This window comes from Diospyros lotus, chromosome 1 (genome assembly GCF_014633365.1).
Source record: "Diospyros lotus cultivar Yz01 chromosome 1, ASM1463336v1, whole genome shotgun sequence".
Classification (NCBI taxonomy): Eukaryota; Viridiplantae; Streptophyta; class Magnoliopsida; order Ericales; family Ebenaceae; genus Diospyros; species Diospyros lotus.
In genome coordinates this window covers 16,270,550-16,291,682 of record NC_068338.1, presented here as the reverse complement: position 1 = coordinate 16,291,682, position 21,133 = coordinate 16,270,550, and the positions used below count along the sequence as shown (strand labels likewise).

Below are 21,133 nucleotides of genomic sequence, written 5' to 3'. Positions count from 1 at the left end.
GGTTGATTAAGTTGGTCAACTAAGTTATTATATTAATCTTTTAAATAATCTTAAAAGTTATTTAACCAACAAGCACAAAATAATTTTTTTGGGTACAAATATAATGTGATATGGAGGGAAATTACCCATATTTTAGACGTGTTTTTACTAGTAATAATCGAAGTGGTGGTGTATTTTAAGTGGGAGTCAGGTAAAATAGCTGAAAAAGGGGTAAACCATCCAAAAGGGCGTGCGGATATTGAAATGGCGCCCGTGGCATCCTTGACAAGACAGAGGCTCAAGAGCTGTGGAAGAGAGAGAGATTTACATCATCACCCAACAGCTGATGAGCTGTGGACACTTCTCTCGCTCTCTCTCTCTTAAACATTCCAAGAATTAATATCTCGCCCGCCCTTCTCGTCCGCTACAGAAAGCCAGAATGGTTAGGAAGGAGTGACTCCCACCCACTCATTCCCTCAATCATAATACAACCCTTCCCCACATTAATTCTCTCTCTCTCTCTCACTCTCTCTCATAAATCCACAATCCACCTTTCCCTAAATACCGCCTTTTTTCCCCACCCATATCATAATACAATACCGCTATTACAACACCTCCGTACTCCCACTTCAATCTCTTCTCCTACCCCTAACCCCTTTCCGACCAGTCCAGTCCCATCCTCATCTCTCTCTCTCTCTCTCTCTCTCTCTCTCTAAATATATATATATATATATATATATTTACCTCTCCACCACCCTCTCTCTTTCTATTCTCTCTCTCTCTTTCTCTCTCTCTCTCTCTGTTGTCTTCTCTTTGGGTTGTCTTTATACTCATTTCTGATGAATAATCCTTGATCTGCCCAATCTTCAGCTAGCTGGTACAACCCGCCTTTAATTCGTTCAAGAATTGTTGTTGATCTATTATAAAGTGTGAGCCAAAATGTCATTGGACATCACATCTGAGCGCGTTTGTTACGTCCACTGCAACTTCTGCAACACCATTCTTGCGGTATATATATCTATGTGTGTGTGTGTGCATACATGTTACTAATTAATTACTACTACTGTTGTGAGATTCTTTTAGAGCCTTTCATCACCTATATATATAGCTTGCTAGGGTATCTATCTGCAGTCTTCCTGCCCCTTTGCACCAGAAAATTGATTGTTCACTGCTTAAATTCAGCTACTATTTTTAGTTGTGTTTTGTGGCTTATCTAATCAGTCCTGCTAACTGGTAAGAGACTCAAATATAAGCATTATTATTCGTCCTTTGCCCTTATCACCAAAACTTTTGGGATCAAAGCCTGTATCTTAAATTCTTTTATAATTCACGTGAATTCCCTTTAGATTCTTGGTAGTATGCTATATTTCATGTAAATCTCAAATGGGTTTTTTTCTCACACACTCCAATTTAGTTAAATACTTGGTGGAATGCAAGCTATAATGCTGAAACCCCATAAAGAAAATCAAAGTTGAGTGTTTGCAATTTGGACAGAAAATATAAAGAAAAGCAATATATGTGTGTATGTATATATGTAGAGCTTGTTATATATACCTTCCATGGATAATGAGGCCAAAGCTATAATTAGGGCCACAGATGTGTGGTCTGATCATGCTGCAAATAAGCATTGAGCTTTTTCTTCGCTTGCAAAAGGATTACCTAATTTCAGGTCTATTTTCCTTTATTTTTGTTCTAAGATCAGTACTTGTGTGAGGAATCCCAGTCAACTTCACAAGTTCCTTCGGAAGAGGAAACCGCCATTACCGTTCTCAGCCCTCTTCTCTCTCTCTCTCTCTCTCTCTCTCTCTCTCTCTCTCTCCCAGAGATCCGTTTTCTTTTCTTGAAGATCTGTTGCCTGATCCTTTAACTGTCAATGTCTAGTACTTTCCTCTAAGATCATCCCCTAGAACAGCTTACTGATAGAACAGCAGGAGAAAATAATGCGGAAGCAAACTCTCTCTCTCTCTCTCTCTCTCTCTCTCTCTGAGCATCCATCATCATGGCATAACTGTTCTGAACAGCCCTTTTGAGAGCATTGCCCGCTATATGCCTCTCCAAATACCTCCTTTTTTTAAAGAAGTAAAATGGCGAGATCTAAGATACTGTAGAAAGGAAAAGCGGTAAATCTAGTTCATGATTTCACCTCTTTTTATTCATGGCCTTGTTTCTTTGCAGCAGTGTCGTTCTTGTCACGTCGTTTTCGTCTCTCTCTCTCTCTCTCTCTCTACTTGCTTGGGCTCTGTCAGGCAGAAAAGTCAGGAGCACCGAAAGGAAAGAGATAATGCGAGCTTCTTTTAAGATTGAGGAAGCGCTTATAGTTATTGCCCATGTGAAGTCTCTGATACTAAAACCAAGAAAATTGCCTCGGTTTTTAACATAGACACTGTCAATATCTACCACAACATCGCGAGATACGTGTGTGCGGGTGTATTTATATGTATCCGTATATAGATCACTGCATTTGCTCATGTCGAATATCTGAAAGAGAAATTTCTTCTTCTTCTTCTTCTCATACTTTTGGCTTCTATATGCTACATTTTCCCCCCTTCTTTATTCTCCGATACAATCTTGGAAGCTTTCTTTTGTTTGAAGTTTGCAGGCTTTAACATGATCATATATGCAGGTCCAACAGCAAGAAGAGCATCTACCAAATATTCCACTATGCATTTGTTTTGATTTGATCTGGGCTTTATAAGACGATTAAGATGAGCTACAAGCTCCAAACAAAAATCTAATTTAATAGTTATATATATATGTGTGTGTGGGTTATTCCTTGGGTTTTACTTCGTTTCTGATGTTTTATGTTAATTGGTTTATGCACAACAATGAAAAATATATTTATTCTTAACCTACTTTGCCTTCAAGTATGAGCAAAAAAGCAGTTCTGCAGTGTGTGAGAGAGGGGGGGCGGGGAGGAACACTCCTTAAGGAGTCTGATTCTCGCATAACATAGCAAAGCCTTTAGAGCAGAGTGGCTGTTTATTTGTGGGGATTTGGTTTTTACAGGTGAGCGTTCCATGCACAAGTATGTTCACAATTGTAACAGTGAGATGTGGGCATTGTGCAAATTTGCTCTCAGTTAACATGGGGGCTTTGCTTCAGAGTGCTCCTCCTCAAGATCTCCAGGTATTTAACTGCATCTTTCTTGTTTTTTTGTCAACTTTTTGCATCTAAGGAAACATTTTGTATACTAAGAAATTTCTGTAGTTTGTTTGTTTTCACGAAAAGAAAAGCTGATGCTTTAGTACGTAATGCTCTTACTTTTCGGTTTTTGTTAATTATGATTATACTCTTACAACCTAAAACAAGTCTGAAGGGGAAACCTCTGTTGGATGCTTAATTAAAGCACAAATGGGAACCATAAAAAGAGAGACTGATTTATTCTATTTTTTATGCTTCCATTTAACTCACATATGAATGTAATGATTAGATAAAAAGTGTAGGAAAAATACACAGCCACAAAAAACGAAAAACAAAAAAAAAAATTGTTGTTTGTAAAATAATGTATCATATTATAAGGTCATTTAGAAGATATGAAAATAGATAGAGATTATCCACCCAACTATATAAAGTAAATTTGATAATTTATATAGTCATGTTATCTTTGAAGATTGGGCAGAAACAACAGTCCAGCGATGAAGATCCATGCAGGGAGAGTGGATCATCTTCGAAATGCAACAAATTTGGTTCATTGGAGTCTGCTGACCATGAAGCTACAAGAATGCCTCCTGTTCGCCGTGAGCCTCTCTCTTTCTCTGATTTGCATGATCCAAATAATGTGATTGTGACCTTACACGGTATACATCCAACTCATCAATGACAACCGCATTCTGAAACATGTTCATGCCTAGTCCTTTTACAACATTTGAATATTTCGAAATGATTTCTCCAAATCTGCTCCCCACTTCGATAAACTAATATTGACAGTAATGCCTCATCTTCTTCTTATATAAAAGTATCAGTAAATGGACCACTCCAGCTTTTTGTTTGTTTGGGGGTTAAAAGGCCTGGATGAGTTTTCCTTCCCCGCAAGAATTTCTTGTTTCTTTTTCATTGTTTCCCTGGCATACTACAGTCATCCATCACCATCAGCCACACTAAGCTATTTATCTCAAGTCTAGGGTCCATGGCGCAGATTTATTAGTAGTATTTGTTAAAATGAGTAAGATAAACCTTTATTTAGATAAGTTATCTATAAAATTCAATATAAATTATCAGAAGTGGAAGAAGGGATAAATTTATCTTGAAAGTTTAATATAAGAAATCATGTGACTTCTTTTCAAAAAATTTAATAAACACAATGAAAATCACTTTTTTTGGGATATTTTTCATATTCTATATTTTTCAATCCATATTTTAGTTAACAAATGCTACCTTGAGATAGGGTTTAGAGCATACATGAGACTTTTTACTCTATCAGAGTTAGAAGATAGTTATTTTTTGTTATGCAGAAATGTTATTTTCACAACTTGAATTTATGATATTGTTGTCATAAGAGAGTAACTCTAACGTTGCTAAAATATTTCCATTTAAGGCAATCAAGACAAAAGTTTAATAAGAACGAGATTCATGAGGCTACAAACTAAAGAATCTAACAAAAGTTTAACAAACAAAACTAATAGAAAAACAACTCAACCCTAGACGTTACAAAAAGCAAGCTAAAGAGAAAATCTAGGACCATAAAACCCAAAATGAGCAACCACTAAAAAATTAAAAGGGTAAACATACAAATGAGCAACCATGTTATGTGTAAATTCTCTGTCTAAATATCTCTTTGGATAAAAAAAAATTTCTTACATCGTCTCTGTTAAAAAAACTTTTTATTTTCTTTTTCTATCCTAGGAGCTTTTCACTAGAATAAATGATATGAAGGCACACTTTGATGTTCACTTTTTAACGTTTTGAAACTAATATGCCCATAACCTAGCCACTAATTTTTTTTATCTACATATGTTTTTTACGGTTGGGTTGAAGAAACTTACCTAATCTTCCCTAATTCCTTCAACCATGTATGCAGCCCCTGAGAAACGGCAACGGGTCCCATCTGCATATAACCGATTCATCAAGTAAGATATATACTTCTTGAGAACTAGGTCGAATAATATAATACAAAGGATCTTTCATAATTGTCGTCCATAATTTTTGCAGAGAGGAGATCCAAAGGATAAAGGCCGGTAATCCGGAGATTAGCCACCGAGAAGCCTTCAGCACAGCAGCCAAAAATGTAAGTCAAAACAAACACTAGAAAGTTGATTATATAGTAATTCTCCCATGTGTACCACTAATTAATTGCATTTACGAACTCCTGTGATCAATTGATTTGATGTATGACATAAATTCTAAAGCTACATATTTATGCTCAATTTAGAGAGTTTTTATGAGAACTCTACTGTTGCCAAGTAAAATCAGTAATATGTTGAAGAAAGAAAATGTCTTTCAAACTGATGATAGAAGCATTGAGAGAAACATTACATTAATAGATGGGAAACATTTGCGTAAAGACAGTATACTAGTTCCTCAAAATCAACTATGACAACTGAGCGAGAGATTAACTACTTTTAAAAATGCTTCTGAATATAGAAGTTAAACCTTCCAGAATGAAGGGAATAAGTTCTTTGTAGAAAAAACAAATGAGCTACTTCTTGATATATATAGGCTTATCAACTTAGGAAATTTTTCTTAAGAAGAATGTTTTTTTTTTTTTTTTTATCTTATGTTATATTTCTCAAAATAGAAAAATTCTTGTGACTTTTCCATCAATGCCATCTCTCAATACCCTCTGTGTGTGTGTGTGTGTGTGTAGATACACATCTTTTGCACTAAAGCCTAAAGGGCAAAGAAAATAAGAAAAAGAAGTTAATAATCTGCTACCCTCTTCTGTCTTATATGGTTGGAATACAAAGCAAGAAATGGAAAAGCTAACAAGAATAAGAGAAAGAATATGTAAAAGCATGTGTTTGTGTGTGTGTGTGTATATATATATATATATATATAGTTGATCTAGGACAATATACATGATTTGGATATGTTGAGTATTTCAAGGACCACTTCTCTCTAGAGAAAAAGTATTTTGTACTTTTGATACATTAAGTAAGTAATGTCTTAAATTAATCATGTGTTGTTATGAGCTTGCTAGAAGAGTAAAATTGTCAATATGTTTAATAAAATTTATATTTGTATTTACAAATTTACCCTTGTCACAAAAACTAGTAGTATGCGATAGATTTGCAGCATATTGGCATGGTGTCTTGGAAGCACAAAAATACTCTCTTCTATTAGGGCACACAAACCTTTGAAATGCAAACTAGTGCCACTATGGCACTTCTTTGCGAAAATCAATGCCTTCACCACCTTTTTCTTTTTCCCTCTATCTTCTCTTCCATCGCTAATTTTTATACCTTTTTTTTCCATGTGCCTTAGATCCTTTCTCTACTCTTGTAGCCGTGTTCATGGTGTTGGCCTTTGCTACTCTAACCTTTACCTACACAATCCCATGATGTTGCCTTTTTGGGATCCAAACAAGATCTCACACCCTTTTGCCTATGTATATCTTATGCTTTTGTTTGGGTTTCTTCTTTATTTTAGTGTATCTTTGGTGGGAACTCAACATCTATGTGAAAGGGTTGAGCCTTTTCTAAAAGCTTCTTAATCATTTCGTGTTCAAGTTTTTCTGGGATAATTTAGTTAGCTAATATTAAAGGGATTGATTGTAATCAAGATACCTTGTGTTTCAGTTTGTTTTCATTTCTGGTTCACATAGCAATTGGTGTGTTAATTCCTCGCATTTTTGTAAATATTTGTTTCATTGGTTTGGCTTAATTAGGCCATCCCCTTGATTAGGAGTTGGGCATTGTAGATCTTGATATTGAGCTTTGTCATGGTTGGCTCTTTGAAGCATTGCACGAGCTAGACTCTCAATGCATGTGTTCTCAAAAAGGGATTGGCTTGGTAGATGTTGCAATTCTTAGTTCCTCTTCTTCATTTCAGGTTGATTGTCTTAAATGTTGTGTGACTGTCTTAAATGTCATGTTTGTATTGTGTATTCGTTTTGGGGTTGTCTGTGCTGTTCAGCCTTGTTGTTTGCTCCATAGAGCCTTCACCTGAGCTTATGTCTCACTCCATGTTTGCTTGGAGGCAATTTTTGATATTTGGCTCCTGATGCTAACTTTCAAGAGAAAAAATTATTGGTAGCACAATTAGAGTTCATTATGAAAGAAATTATTGAGAAGAAGTTAATAGTCAAATCCAATGATTAGTGTGGCATGCAAATAGTCTTTGATATTCAAGTTAGAGACAAAGCAACATTGAAGAAAAGGTAATATTAATGATCGAGTACACACACACACACAAAAAAGAACAAAGAGATAGCCCCATTTCAATAACTCAAGTTATATTATCTATATATGTGTTTGTCATGTCTTGATTCCTCCAAAGCTCTGAGGCTGAGGTGTTTGGAGTTGAGCTAGACTCCTCTTATTTTACAGGATAATGATATTTGATTCTACAAAGGAGTTTGAATTGGTAATCCTAGTGCCTGAATGTCCAATGTGCCCCTTGCATTAGTTTTAGCAATCTTAGCTAAAACGAATGTAAGGATATATTAGACACTTCATGCACTAAGATTACCACTTGGGACTACTTTATAAGACTAAATTAATATCATTATTCTATTTTATGTTGATAATACAATAAACTTATCCTAACTAGAAAAAAGTCGGGCGCTTCGTCAAAGTGGTCAGGTACTTGATTGAAAAATGATGTTCTTACAAAGTTTTTATAAAAAGATGGCAATAGATTGTTTTATTAGTGAGGTTTTGCAAATTATGAACCATTTTAATTAGTGGGTATTTCATGATCATTAATGACCATATTTTTGCTGCAGTGGGCACATTTCCCTCACATTCACTTTGGGCTAAAGCTGGATGCCAACAAGCAGGCAATGATGTTGGACCAATCATATGCAGGTGATCAGGGGGCTCAAAAGTCTTCCGAATTCTACTAGAAACAATGCCACCTTAATTACGTATGTTCGTTGTGAATAAGAAAACCAGTTTAGTTTAATTTGTCTCTACTCGTAAAGACGGTAATCCGTTAATTAATTCCGAGGTGAATTAATTAAACAAATTGTACTGGGAAGGAAGGCCCTCTTCAGAATCTCACCAGTCGTCCTTACCTTAATTATGTGTTTGCTCTCTTTCATTATTCTCTGTGTGTGCCTTATGTTTCATTCGGGTTCAACATGACACATTGCACTAACAAGTTATATATATATTTCCTGTAATAATAATGCACGCTTGTTTCACTCCATCTGTGTCTCCTTGTCTCTATATATGTGCATATTTAAAATAGTCTTCCCAATATACAGACTCGTATCCCGTTCCTACTTTATAAGAACCGAGAAAGTCATATTTATGCTAAACTTTACTCTACTTATGCTTTTTTTTTTTGGAAAATTTGATTGACAAGAAATCATGAAAAGAAAGATGGATTAGGGTAGTGATAAAATGATATTGCTAGATAAATTGCTTTAGTTCATAATAATTTATTAATGTATCAAACAAAAGAAAACAAAAATATGTTAAATCTGGTTAAATTTTTGTATAACATTAATTTTATAAAAATATACTGAAATAATGTCATAATAATATGGTTACAACTATAAGATATATAGCATGATATCCATTATTTTTTAAATTTTTTTTCTGAGAAATGGACATGAACCCACCTCCCCTCCCCCCCCCCCCCCCCCCCCCCCCGAAAAAAAAAAAAAAAAGAAAAAGAAAAACAAGACAACCAAGAAGAGGAATGCACTTAAAAATCTCATCGAGAACTTACATAAGCCAAAGTCAAGATTAGCTCAGTACATTTTTTTACTTATGAATGGATAAAAATAAATATAAAGATGGAGGACACATCATTTTAGATTACTTATTTATTTGAAATCAAACTTCAATTTCGTTTTATTTTACCCTTTTTGTAAGCACTTACATATAAGTTATACATGTATCTCTGCATCTGTTATGTACATGGGAGAGAGAACCTAAGCATGTTCCCCCAAGTATAAGTTGGTTCCAGAGAGCAGGAAGAGAGTGTAATGATTCAAAGATAGATGTGATGGTTGATGTATCAATTTCATGTGTTGGAATGAATGACACAACCACAGGTGATATGGGGGCGACAGAAATCTGCCATGTTTTTGATGGGATGTTAAAAACAATGAAAAACAATGCGATGTTGACCACCTAGGGATCTACCCACAAACCAACTAACCAACAAACAAAGAAACATCTCTGTGGAAATAAAGAAAGAAAGAAAGAAAGGATAGAAAGCAACCACTTTGCATAGTTAAACCTAATATCTCACAGACATTCTTGGTGGTGCATCGTTATCCATTCCTTAATTGTTTACTTCGACTTATTTATCATCCGGAGAAGCAGATCAAAAGGCAACACGGGTCTTGTCAGCGACGTTCATATATCCCCGGGTTATATTGCGCCATTTGAGGCACAAATTATCAGTACTTAGATACTAAATATTCTATATATGCTTGCGATGTATACAGCATGTGTTTTGGTCAGCTTTAAAATGATTAACCTAGCTATCTATGCGCACCCTCTGAACGTTTAAAGTTTCGTTCTGACACCATATTCTCTCTCTGCTTGCCTTTTGATGTTATGTCAATTCGCCTTTCCAAGTTTCTTCCTTAGGGTTTAATCCAGTTCTCGTGCAAGGAAAATCAGCTATAATTAAACGTATATCTATATATGCAAAGTTTTCTATCTACAATGTATCATGTTTTATTTTATGTGGTGGATTAGATCATAACCACTACTCACGTGCATATGGTAAATATGTAAAAGTTCATGTGGGTTCATGTTTAGGAATATTGAACTATGATTGCATATAATTAAGATGACTATAACCTATTATAAACGAGTCAATTCTTCATTTTTTTTTTACTCGGGTCAATTCTTGAAAATTTGGAGTAGTGCATTTGATTGCATTTTGAATGCTAACCAAGGTAAAAAAAATTAACTGCCATAAATACTGCTACCAAAGTCTTTTATATGAAAAATATATTTACAAAGATAACGTGATATTGGGGTCAATAAATGATATTGGGATCCAGAGAAATTTCTCCAATATTTGGAGGGATATCATAGTTCCCTTCTGAACTTGGAAGAGGTAAAAATGGTGTTTGAGGAAGGCTTAAAAATATGTATTGAAACGGACACTTGACAAAATTTTGGGAAAATAAATGGACTGGAAATATACCTTTAAAGAGCAAATTCCCAAGGCTATAAACTCACTCGATAAATGCAAAAAAAAAAAAAAATTTGAGTCCACAGGGTTTTGGATTGGGTCGGATTGATGTTGGAAAATAGAGTGGAGGAGGAGACTCTTGAATAGGAAGCAGAGGATAGGTTGAATTATGTGATATTCTTTCATAAACTAAGCTCAAAAGAGGGTATGGAGACAAATATATATGCTGTGGACTTTGGAAAGGGGAGATATATAATTACAACTAACTCATTTTATAAAAGACTTTCCTCAATTTTGTTTTCATCCCTTGGGGATGATGGCAAGATAATTTCTTTGAAATGGGGAAGCTACACACCTTCTAAAGTGGAGCTGTTTGTTTGGTTTACTTTATGGGAAAATAACAATACAAAGGAAAACCTATTTAAGAAAGGAATCCTGGAGGAAAGCACTTTTCAGTGCGTCTTTTTGTGGTGAGGAACAAGAAGTAACAAACCATCTATTTGTCCAGTGTAAGGTTATTTGGAGATTGTGGGGAAGCATTATGAATTGGTGGGGAGTGAATTGGGTAGGCCCTCAATCGGTTTTAGAGTTGGTTGAACAGTGGAATCAGTTGGCTGGAGAAAAAAAAATGTGGAAAAACTGGCACATTGTTCTTTATGCGGCCTTCTTGTTGATTTGACAAGAAAGAAACAGGGTCATTTTCAGAAACTCAAAACACTTGGAACTTGGATTTGTTTGGCATTATGATATACAAGATAGCTGCATGGATCCATCTTTTCATTACCCTGAGCAGGTGTCTTTCTCACTAATGACCCTTAAAGACTTATTTTGAAACAGTGTTAATGTCTTGAAATTAGTTTTGGAGTCTGGTTTATTCTGCTAGGTACTACCCGTAGAAAGTCTTGTGGACTGCTATAATGGTGAAAATGCGAGCTGTAATTGCTGATTTTAAATTGAGGGGTTGCTTTACTGTTATGGGAATTGAGGCTGAGGCCATAATTCAAGGAGTGATTCCTTGGGTGTGATTGCTACTGGAAGAAGAGTTTTGATGATCTAATTGTTGTTAAATTGTTGCTGCTGCTGTTAGGCTGTTGGAAATTGTCATTGCATTTGGTATTATTGATGTTAATGATGTGAATTCATTCAAAACGCCAATATCAATTGTGGATTAGTTGTGGTGGTTGTGTTCTACTGCTGGATTTTGATGTTTCTTTTTTTTGGTAGTCTATTTGATGTATTAGGCTGATGTCGCTGTGAAATAATGATTTGCTTCTCTTTTTTATTAAGGGCTAATCATCAAAATACTATAATTTTTTTTTTATGAATTTACAATTTTATCCATTTTTTTTTTAATTTTAACAATTAAATCCAAATTACCTCACTTGGATATAATTTTATCTAACATATAAAATCAATTTAAAAAAAATATGTTCACACTAACTTATGTTTGATGTCATATAATAATAATAATATTTGTGGGATATATATATATACACAATTAAAAAAAATGTAATTTGTTGCGGATAATCTATTTTGTTTTCATTTTATAGGTTATATTTTTTTCTTTTTTCTTGTAAAAGATTACATTTTTTAATTTTTTTTTTTTACTTGTGTGTACACATAGGTTCTACAATTATTATTATTATATAATATCTGTTATATCAAATCAATACAAACACAATCCTTCTAAATTAATTTTATATATTAAATAAAATTATACTCAACTGAGTCAATTTAAACCTAAATATCAAAATTGTAAATATGTGAAAAGTATTGAATTATTTCAATTAATTCTTTACTTAAATAATAACAGCATCTCTTTGTTTGAAAAAAAAAGAAGAAGAAAGGAACAACATGACAATGATATTTTTTATAATAAAAAACCTTAATTTTAATAGTATGATTATCCTCTATTCATAGTATGATTATCAACCTCGCCAAAATGGACAACCTCCCCCCCCCCCCCCCCCCCCCAGTAAGTAATTAACTAACATAATTGGTTTGCCTCAGTTCTCTCTCTCTCTCTCTCTCTCTCTCTCTCTCTCTCTCTCTATATATATATATATATATATTTATATTCTTTTTTATAGGCCTTGCTATGTTGGTTACATTTTTCTTTTTCCTTTTAATGGCTTGGTTTTTTTGTCCTATAATGCATGAAAACTTCTCAAGCGGTAGCTTCAACATTTCAAAACTGTTTGTTTTTCGGAAACACCAAAAAATGTTCGTAGGCTACTTTTGCAACATTTCATATTATTAAAAAAAATATTGATTCACGAATAGGGATGAAATTTTTTTCGTCTTTCAATAAATTTATTGAATTTTTTATAAAATTTGTTTGAATGTATTATGAAATTTATATTTATTTTTAGATTGAATAATTATTTTTTAGAATTTTTTATATTAAAAATTATATTTACAAAAACACTTTTATATATTTTTTTATTTACATGTATCATTTTCTTATTTTTTTTAAAAATGGCATTCTCCCATTTCGGTCTCATATCTTATCCATTTTTCTTTTTGGTCTCTGTGCATCTTAGATATTGTCTATATATTTGTAGTTAATCTTAGTACTAGATTTGCTAAATTTTTAGAGGAAATAAACTTTCACCATTATCTATTGCATTATTACCCAATCAACACCATAACTTTGGGCTGGCAAAGCTAACACTTAAGCTATGCTTCTCTCACATTCTACTCTCTTTGTGGTGTTCTATTTTGTTATGTTGGTTTAGTTGAGAAGTTTGTTTTCTAAAGTTAAGTTATATTTTCTTTTGTATTTTTAATTTTTAGTTTTGAGTTTTAAATTCATTTTCAATTTTCTGTTTTGATAATCTGTTTTTAGAAAACTGAAAACTTAAAACGTGTTCTTTTTATCATTTAAAAAAATTATTTCTTAAAACAGAAAATTAGAAAATGTGTTTACTTTAAAATTTTGTGAAAAATTATTTTATGATATTTTATTCAATAAATTTGATTATTAAATGATAAAATTAACTCTTTTTAGTAAAATTTTATTATTGAAATAAAATAATAAATTACCTGAATGATAATTTATATTAAATATTATTATACATAATATATAATATACTTAATAATATATTATATGTTATCCTATATTTTTAATTATAATATAGATATACTATAATTTTTAAATTTTGAATAAATATATAATTTTATTTCCAAAATTTAAGAATAATTTTTTTCTTTTTTTCCTTCTTTTCTTTTTTTCCCTATTCTTTTTTAGAGCCAAAACATGAAAAATGGATTGTGTTTTCCATATTTTGGACTTAGAGATTGTTTTGGCTAAAAATAACCAAAACAATATTTTATTGTTTTAGATTTTCTTTACAATTTTTTTTCTTGTTTTCGAAAATACATTTTTGAAAATGACAAAGTAACCATTTTTATTATTTTAAAAAATTAAAAATAATCTGAAAATAATAAAAAGAATGCACCCTTATCTTCTCTAAGTTCTTGGCTGCAGATAGCATATTTAATTTTGAAATACTAATTAGTAGAATGTATTCATTTTTGTAACCATAAATCAATTATGTAATTATGAATATCTAAAATACTAATTAATCCTCAAAATTTGAACCCACCCACTAATTTATTTGAAATAATTATTAAAACAAAAGAAAAACCCTCCAACCTGACCAGCAGAGCAATTATATGTATATATATGGTGGGGCGAAAGGTACAATAGCACTTTTCATTTCCTATTCCATCACTCGAGCAAGAAAATATAGGGTTATTTGAACTTGAGTCTTGGAGGCATTGCTCCTCAACTGCTTGGGCCATCATGTCATAGGAAAAATCCACTTGGATTCTAGAGATTTTGGCCCATTTGGCTAAGTTACGAGTAACTGCATTTGCTTCTCTATTTACATTTGTTTCTTGTTGTGTGCAAAAGTCTATTAAAAGCTCACAAAAATCTAAAATCCCAAAATAACATTTTAGGGTAAAAAGGAATAAATTTTTTCTTAATTAGGAGGGTCTCAACCACCGTGTAAATTAGATAACTTTGACATTTGCAAATTCCCTCGAGGGTCCCATAAAAAGGATAAACGTTATACTTTAAGAATCTTAATAAAATCTTGGTACAAAAAGAATAAGTATTATCTGTTAAAAATCTTAATTTTGATAAGATATTATAATATTGAGATAAGTATCGTTTATAAAAAATTCCAAACTAAAGAGATTTAGGATTGTCCCATTCTTCTCTATAAATAGGCAGGTCTTCGCTCTAAAAAAGGTACTGTTGTGGGGTGCTCTTGAAAAATTAAAGCCAAAAATCTATAAATCTTAGAAGTATCCAAGAAGGCCTTAGACCCAAATAACCCTGAAGAGTCTTCCGGGCAAGAGTCTCCTGAAAACTCCAAAGAGTCTTTAGACCATTCATATCCTTAAAGCCTAAGTTGCAGACTCATCCGAAGAGTCTTCCAAGCCCAAGTCTCATGATGACTCAAGGTTTTTGAAGAAACCTCATCTGAAGGATTCTTTTCCAGGGCATCTCATCCCTAAATGTGCCTTTAGGCCTTTCGACCTCATTCGCTCCATTTTTCCCCAAAGAGTTGGGTCACACATGCATGCCATGTCTCCCATGGCCCCCACCATTAGCGTTTATAAATACCCCAGGGTACACACCAAAAAGAAGAAGAACCCAGATCCAGGACCCGAAGACTTAAACCCAAATCCAACACTAAACCCATCCAGAAGCTCCATTTCGAAGACACGCATTCGAAGCCTTATACCACATACATACATGCATACTTCACTCTGTACCATGATATCATCTAATTAGCTAGGCATCAGAGGGCTCATGTGGGGGAGCTCCCTGCTTGCCTTTTGATTATGCTTACGTTGCAGACCTATCCGAAGACTAGCCAATCCAAAACCCAAGTCTTTGGGGATAAAGTCTCCTAAAAACCAACCAACCAAGCCATCCAAGGACTCAAGGCATCTTTTTTGCTCTTGAGGACAACAGATCGAGCCTCGCCTTGAAGAGCCTACTCTCCCAAATAGCAGATCGAGCCATATTCTAGCTAGATGACCATTAACCCCTATTGCCGGCACAAACCTTACTCCTCATCTCCTCACTGAGCTCTACCAAGCTGTTTCCTAAGAGATATAAATTTAATTGTTGCATTCAAGCAACAACAATTTAGTGTCGTTTGTAGGAAATGAATAAAATTCAAATTCTAGGACGAAGAAAATGAAGTCTTCTTAGGTAAGGGCATCCCAAGCTAAGGGCACACATGCTAGTCTTCCTAGGCAGTGAGAAACTACCACTGGGAAGTGTCCCTCGACTGTCTCCCCTAATTTAGGGCTTTTCCCCTACTATTATGTGTATTCCAATGCTTTTCTCCTACGTACAATTATGCCAACCCCCTTAGAAATGCAATAGGCCATTGGGGGAGAGCATACTATCCCATCTCGTTTGATAAATGTTCCTCGACCTAGTCCTTAGGATTAGATACAAAACAAGGCAAAGAAAGTTAGGACAAGCAGGAAGACAGTGCCTCACATTATGTTCTAAAGATCCAAGTTCGAGCAACAAATGGGAACACTTCCCAGACTTGAAAGGATCGTCCTTCCCATCCATGTAGCTTACCGAGAAAGTGAGTCTCCCCAAAGTCAGCTTGGTGAAGTTCTTACTACTAGAAGTTTTAAGGAGCAATAATATTTTAAGAAAGTCAACATCTTACTCGAATCAAACGACCTTACAGGCGTGTCTGCAAGAGTCTTTTATGAACCAAGGGCACATACTTGTTCGACTTCAACCATGTCCCCAAGTTCACAGGTCGTGGGTTTTTCAACATCTCAACAAAGATTAGGAAGTAAAGAGGCCAAAACGGGGTCGTCTGAAAGTAAGAAAGATTGTTGATGACGTAATTGATAAGAAGAGGTTATTCTCACTCGTGACAGCTCATATCAGAAGGGAGCCCCTTCGATGGCCAACACATTGAAACTACCACTCATTTGAAAATCCTTAACTCTCGTAGCTGCCTGCCTACTCTAAACCGTTTAACATGAGACTTTATGGGATCCCATCCATCCACTTAGAACTAATCACTAAAGGTTAAATGAGCCATTGAAGCATCATAACTGCTGTAGAAGTACCATCCTGAAAGACAATCCTCGTCGTTTATGAGGGTCCATAGCGTTCGACCAACCTGGAAGTCTACACCAACAGGCACGCACTACAGGCAGAAACACTTTAACAGTGGGAGTACTAACCAATCTACCCCATTGTAAATCACAAATATAGGTGAATGTATCGAATCGCGTAATCAAAACATATTTGTATAAAGAAAAATAGTGAACATGGTGTGTGTGCATGATGCATGTTATACTCCTTGTTTTACTTGTCTAACTTGTCTTGTAGCAACACAACACTACCTAAGAAGTAGGCCAAAATTCAAACTCAACTCGCATTTGGGAGCCAAGGGCATGGTTCCCCCTGTGCACAGTTTAAGTCCTGATCATTAAGCTGGACTCAAGATAGAAATATTTAAGTCACACAGAAGCGGGTCATTAACTCAAGTCATGGAAATTGTAAAATTGTCGCTACCAACCTTAATGTAGTGTGAAGTACTCTTATTGAGCCTTGCCTCGAAGAAATTTAATGCTTGAGCCCATTAGGCGAACTGTAATTTTGCTTAGAACTAGCAATATGTAACCTCTGCAGGTTTCTTGTTATCTCAAGGCTTACGATGTTTTTGTAAGAAACCTTTTAGATTTGTTCATCTTGCAATAAAATTCTCTGCACTCGCCTGCACTATATCAGATTTCTTATATGCGTCCCATTGAAAAACTAACATTTGTTTGCAGGTTAGCCCAAGGTAGCGCAACACCCTCAATGACGCTTTTATTCTTTATGCCATCCTTTGTGGTTGTCTAATCCCTCGACAACATGGAAGAAAGGCAAGCGAATCCCTAAAACTAATCGTGTCAAGCACTAGATTAGTTTGAAATTATAGTACATCTCCTGATTATGGACATAGGCAAAGCACTTAACCACTCGAACAAAATATTGGTATTTTTCCTCTAATTGCCGATGTAGGCAAAATGTTAAATCACAAAAACTAAATATTGATATTTTTCTCTAATTGCGGATGTAAGCGAAATGTTGAACTGCATAAACAAAATATGGAAGTAGACATAGGTACAATGCTGAACTGCTCAAGAGTGAAGAGGGGAAAGTGGGTAGGGAGGAAAGGGGACGAAGTAAAAGATAGGGAAAGAGCCAAATGATGTGGATGTGGAATAGAAAACAAATAAGAGAGACAATGAAAAACATGGGAGAGACAAAAGACTACATGAAGGGGTGAAGAATATGGGAGAGATAACAGAGGCTTTGAGAAGCTTAGGAAATAAAAATAGGAGAGTGGAGATGGACATACCACTGAATTTGACCATTAAGGAGAGATCGTGATGATAGTGGCCTCATATTCACTCTACTTATTTTTCTAGGGTTTCTAGGGAGAAGTGCACAATTTCTTATGTGGTTTACCAAATGTATAAGTTATCATTTTTAGTATATTTAAATACTTTTATAAGTATATACATACATTTTATTTTTAAACTATAGGTTTAATTATTATAAAATATTTATTTAATAAAATTACATTATAATTCAATTGTGATATATACAACTATTAACTATTGACTCTCTCTACTTTCCCATCCGATACCATAATCCAATTTTAAAAACATTGATTATGAAAAAACAATTATTATTTGGGGAATCAACGAATAATCTTATATGAAATTAATTAAATATCTAAATTACTTAATAATATGTGTGCATTTCCTCTGTTTATTAACAAGGACACTTCTTTCCCTAGGGCCCATTTTTTTTATTTTAAATATCGAATTATGGAAGATATGATAACAAATGATTATTTTAACTTAAAAAAATAGTTGGGTTATGGCCCTTTCCCAGTTCTCATTATACGAAAGATCTTGTACATTAAAAATACCATCTTGAAAAGCACTTTGTTGTAGTAATGCGTAAATAATTAGTGGTAATCTTTTTGTTAGGATAATGGTCTAAACCATAAACATAAATAGAAATAGAAATTTAACGAGAAAATAATAATATCAAAATAAATAAATTAATCTCATAACTTCACATAACTAGTCACACTATATACCGAGACTTTTATAATTGGATATAAAACACACCCTCGCTTACGCATAAACTTTTTATGAGATTAATGGTCTAGAGCTTTGTAACTTTGTCTCTATTCATATAGGAATGTTTTATGAGATTAATAGTACTGTGTATTTGTTAATGGAGTCATTCTATAGGGTCGACGGGCCTATCGAGTGGCTCATAGAAAGGGGGCAAAAAGACGATTTTGCCCCCGCCCACTTTGCAAATTTGTAAAGCGGGCCACTGCCCCACTACTCTGTGTGTCTCCCCTGCAGTGGCCGCCGCCTCGCCTCCGTCACCTCTCTGCCATCGCTGCCTCGCTGATAGTCAATGCGACTGTCGACGAGACAAGGCGAGGCGCCGATGGCAACGAGGCGATAGCCATGGCAGGGGAGATGCATAGAGCAGGGGGAAAAATCCATGGGAGGGGAAGGGAGAGAGCAGGCGTGGGGTAAAATCATCTTTTTACCCCATTTCGGTAAGCCCGTCGAGCTTTTTAGCATTTTCCTTGTTAAGGTTTTAGAAATTTTAGAAATGAGCAGCAGATGAGTAAAAGAGCTTGATGAACAAAAGAGAAATTTTAAAAATTAGAAATCGGGTAGGGATTTAATTTTAGGAAAGGGAGAATTTTAGTGTAGGGATTTAGTTTTAGGTTTATTATTTGCATTTGTAAATAAAATAAAAATAAATAAATTATTTTAAATTATAAAATCATAAATACATGGATACCCACATATATATAACATTTGTAATTATGTGTGGGTAAGTTTATAAATAATTACCCACACATGCATAACATTTATTAATATGTGTGAGTAATATAATTTAAAAAATTATCACATCAGCTAATACGTGGATACTCACACATATATAACATTTATAATTATGTGTGGATAAGTTTATAAATAATTATTTGCACATGCATAACATTTATTAATATGTGTGGGCAATATAATTCAAAATAAATGTCACATCAGTTAAAATTTTATCAAAAAATATCTCACCAACCTCTAAAAGTGGAGGAAATTTTTTCCGCCAAAATAAGTGTGGGTATATTAATTTACCCATACATAATAAATGTGGATAATGTAACAAGTTTATCTAATTTAATACCCACACATATTATCATTATGTGTAGATAAATACCCACATATAATATCTATGGGTAATTTATATGTTGGTAAATTCCTCAAATTCTTGTAGTGACACAATCACTATAATCTAGATATATCACTTCACATATTATTGATATTAGTTTATCAATAACTAAATCAAGACTGCTTATTTATAAATTTTAAATTACAATCATAATAAGATTAAATCTCTCAAATATGCCGTAATTCCCTTGTAGAATCACTATTTGGTAAGGATTATCCAAGAAGACTCTCTACTATTATAGATTTATTTTATCAGATAAAATAAAATTAATCCAAACAAAATCAGAATTTAAAGAATTATCTAAGGTTTTTTTTTAGATGTATTAAAAATGTGAGAGGGCTTAAATTCAATGTTCGGAATGTGACACACAACATCACAACATGGTGGTCATTATCTCTTTTCCGTATATGTTAGGAAAATGTGACAAAGATATATATTTTGGGGCACCTTGCGATATCCCTTATCCTTCATATATATCCAATTGTGAATGGATCACCAAAAAAATGAAATTGCTTTAAATAAATCGAGACCCAATCTGTCTGTCTACTACTTTATTAGAATTAGCAAACCAAAGTTGACTTTCCAACATATTTATGATTAGGGATGTTTTTTTTTTTTTTTTAGTAAGAATAATATTAAAACAAAATAATGCCGAAGCGATTACAACCAAGGGCAAGGCATACCCAGGACCACAAAAATACCAGGAAAAACATAGCACCAATCACCCTCTGGGACAAACCAACAGAATAAAAGACTAAAGAAAATATATACAAAAATCACAAGACAACTGTCGAGAGCAACCCAAACAAGAAAGATCAACTACTCTGAGATCATTTACAAGAGCATAACAAAATAGAGCACAATCCCATAAAAAGCGAGACCACAGGGGAACAAGAGCTCAAAAAGCATTGGCACCAAGCATGAAGATACATGATCACAACAAACAACCACTCCTGATGGGAGAATAAGCTAAACTCTCGGAAGCTTCCAAACATGACGAAGGGCATGACTTTGCAAAGATGACCTGAAATGAACCATCGACAGCCGGGTCCAAACAACACACTGGATCTGAAGTGCCAACTAAGAAACAGATCTCTCCTAATTCCAAAAACATCTATTGTTATGCTCCTTCCAGATATAATACACCAAAGCATAAAAGCACCAGTCTATTAGCTGCATGTCAAGGGTTCTTTCTGCTCCATCTAGTAGCTACCCAAAGCACACTTATATCCCATCAACGCCAATGCCAGCTCAATTTCTTAGATCTACGAAAGAAAGCCAACACCACTCGAGAAAATGGACACCTAAAAAAGTGATGACAATGACTTTCCGCATTAGCTCTGTAAAGAAAACATCTATTTGAAAAAGACAAAAATAGGTTTATACGATCATGAGTAGATAAACGTTCTTGAATTGCCAACCAGAGAATAAACTTATGGGCTGGTATACCCTCAGAAGACCACACAAGCCTATACCATGAAACCACCCTAGGGCGTTGAACTTGAAGATCCTGGAGTGCTGCCTTGATAGTAAACTCCCCATTGAAGTTTGAAAGCCAACATGGAT

The 21,133-nt window shown here is 34.2% G+C and overlaps 1 protein-coding gene across 2 annotated transcripts; it reads left to right on the top strand.

Moving 5' to 3' along the window:
* The first annotated feature begins 300 nt into the window (after window positions 1-300).
* Window positions 301-8,286, top strand: LOC127813940 (putative axial regulator YABBY 2). Of its 2 annotated transcripts, none has more exons than XM_052355091.1 (6): window positions 301-987; window positions 2,986-3,105; window positions 3,590-3,716; window positions 4,997-5,045; window positions 5,128-5,203; window positions 7,862-8,286. In XM_052355091.1, the coding sequence occupies exons 1-6, from the start codon at window positions 919-921 to the stop codon at window positions 7,979-7,981; spliced, it is 561 nt and encodes a 186-aa protein (XP_052211051.1). In that variant the 5' UTR covers window positions 301-918; the 3' UTR covers window positions 7,982-8,286. The 2 variants fall into 2 exon arrangements, with proteins under 2 accessions (XP_052211051.1, XP_052211060.1); XM_052355100.1 differs by lacking the exon at window positions 301-987 and adding an exon at window positions 1,006-1,212.
* The last annotated feature ends 12,847 nt before the right edge of the window (window positions 8,287-21,133 follow it).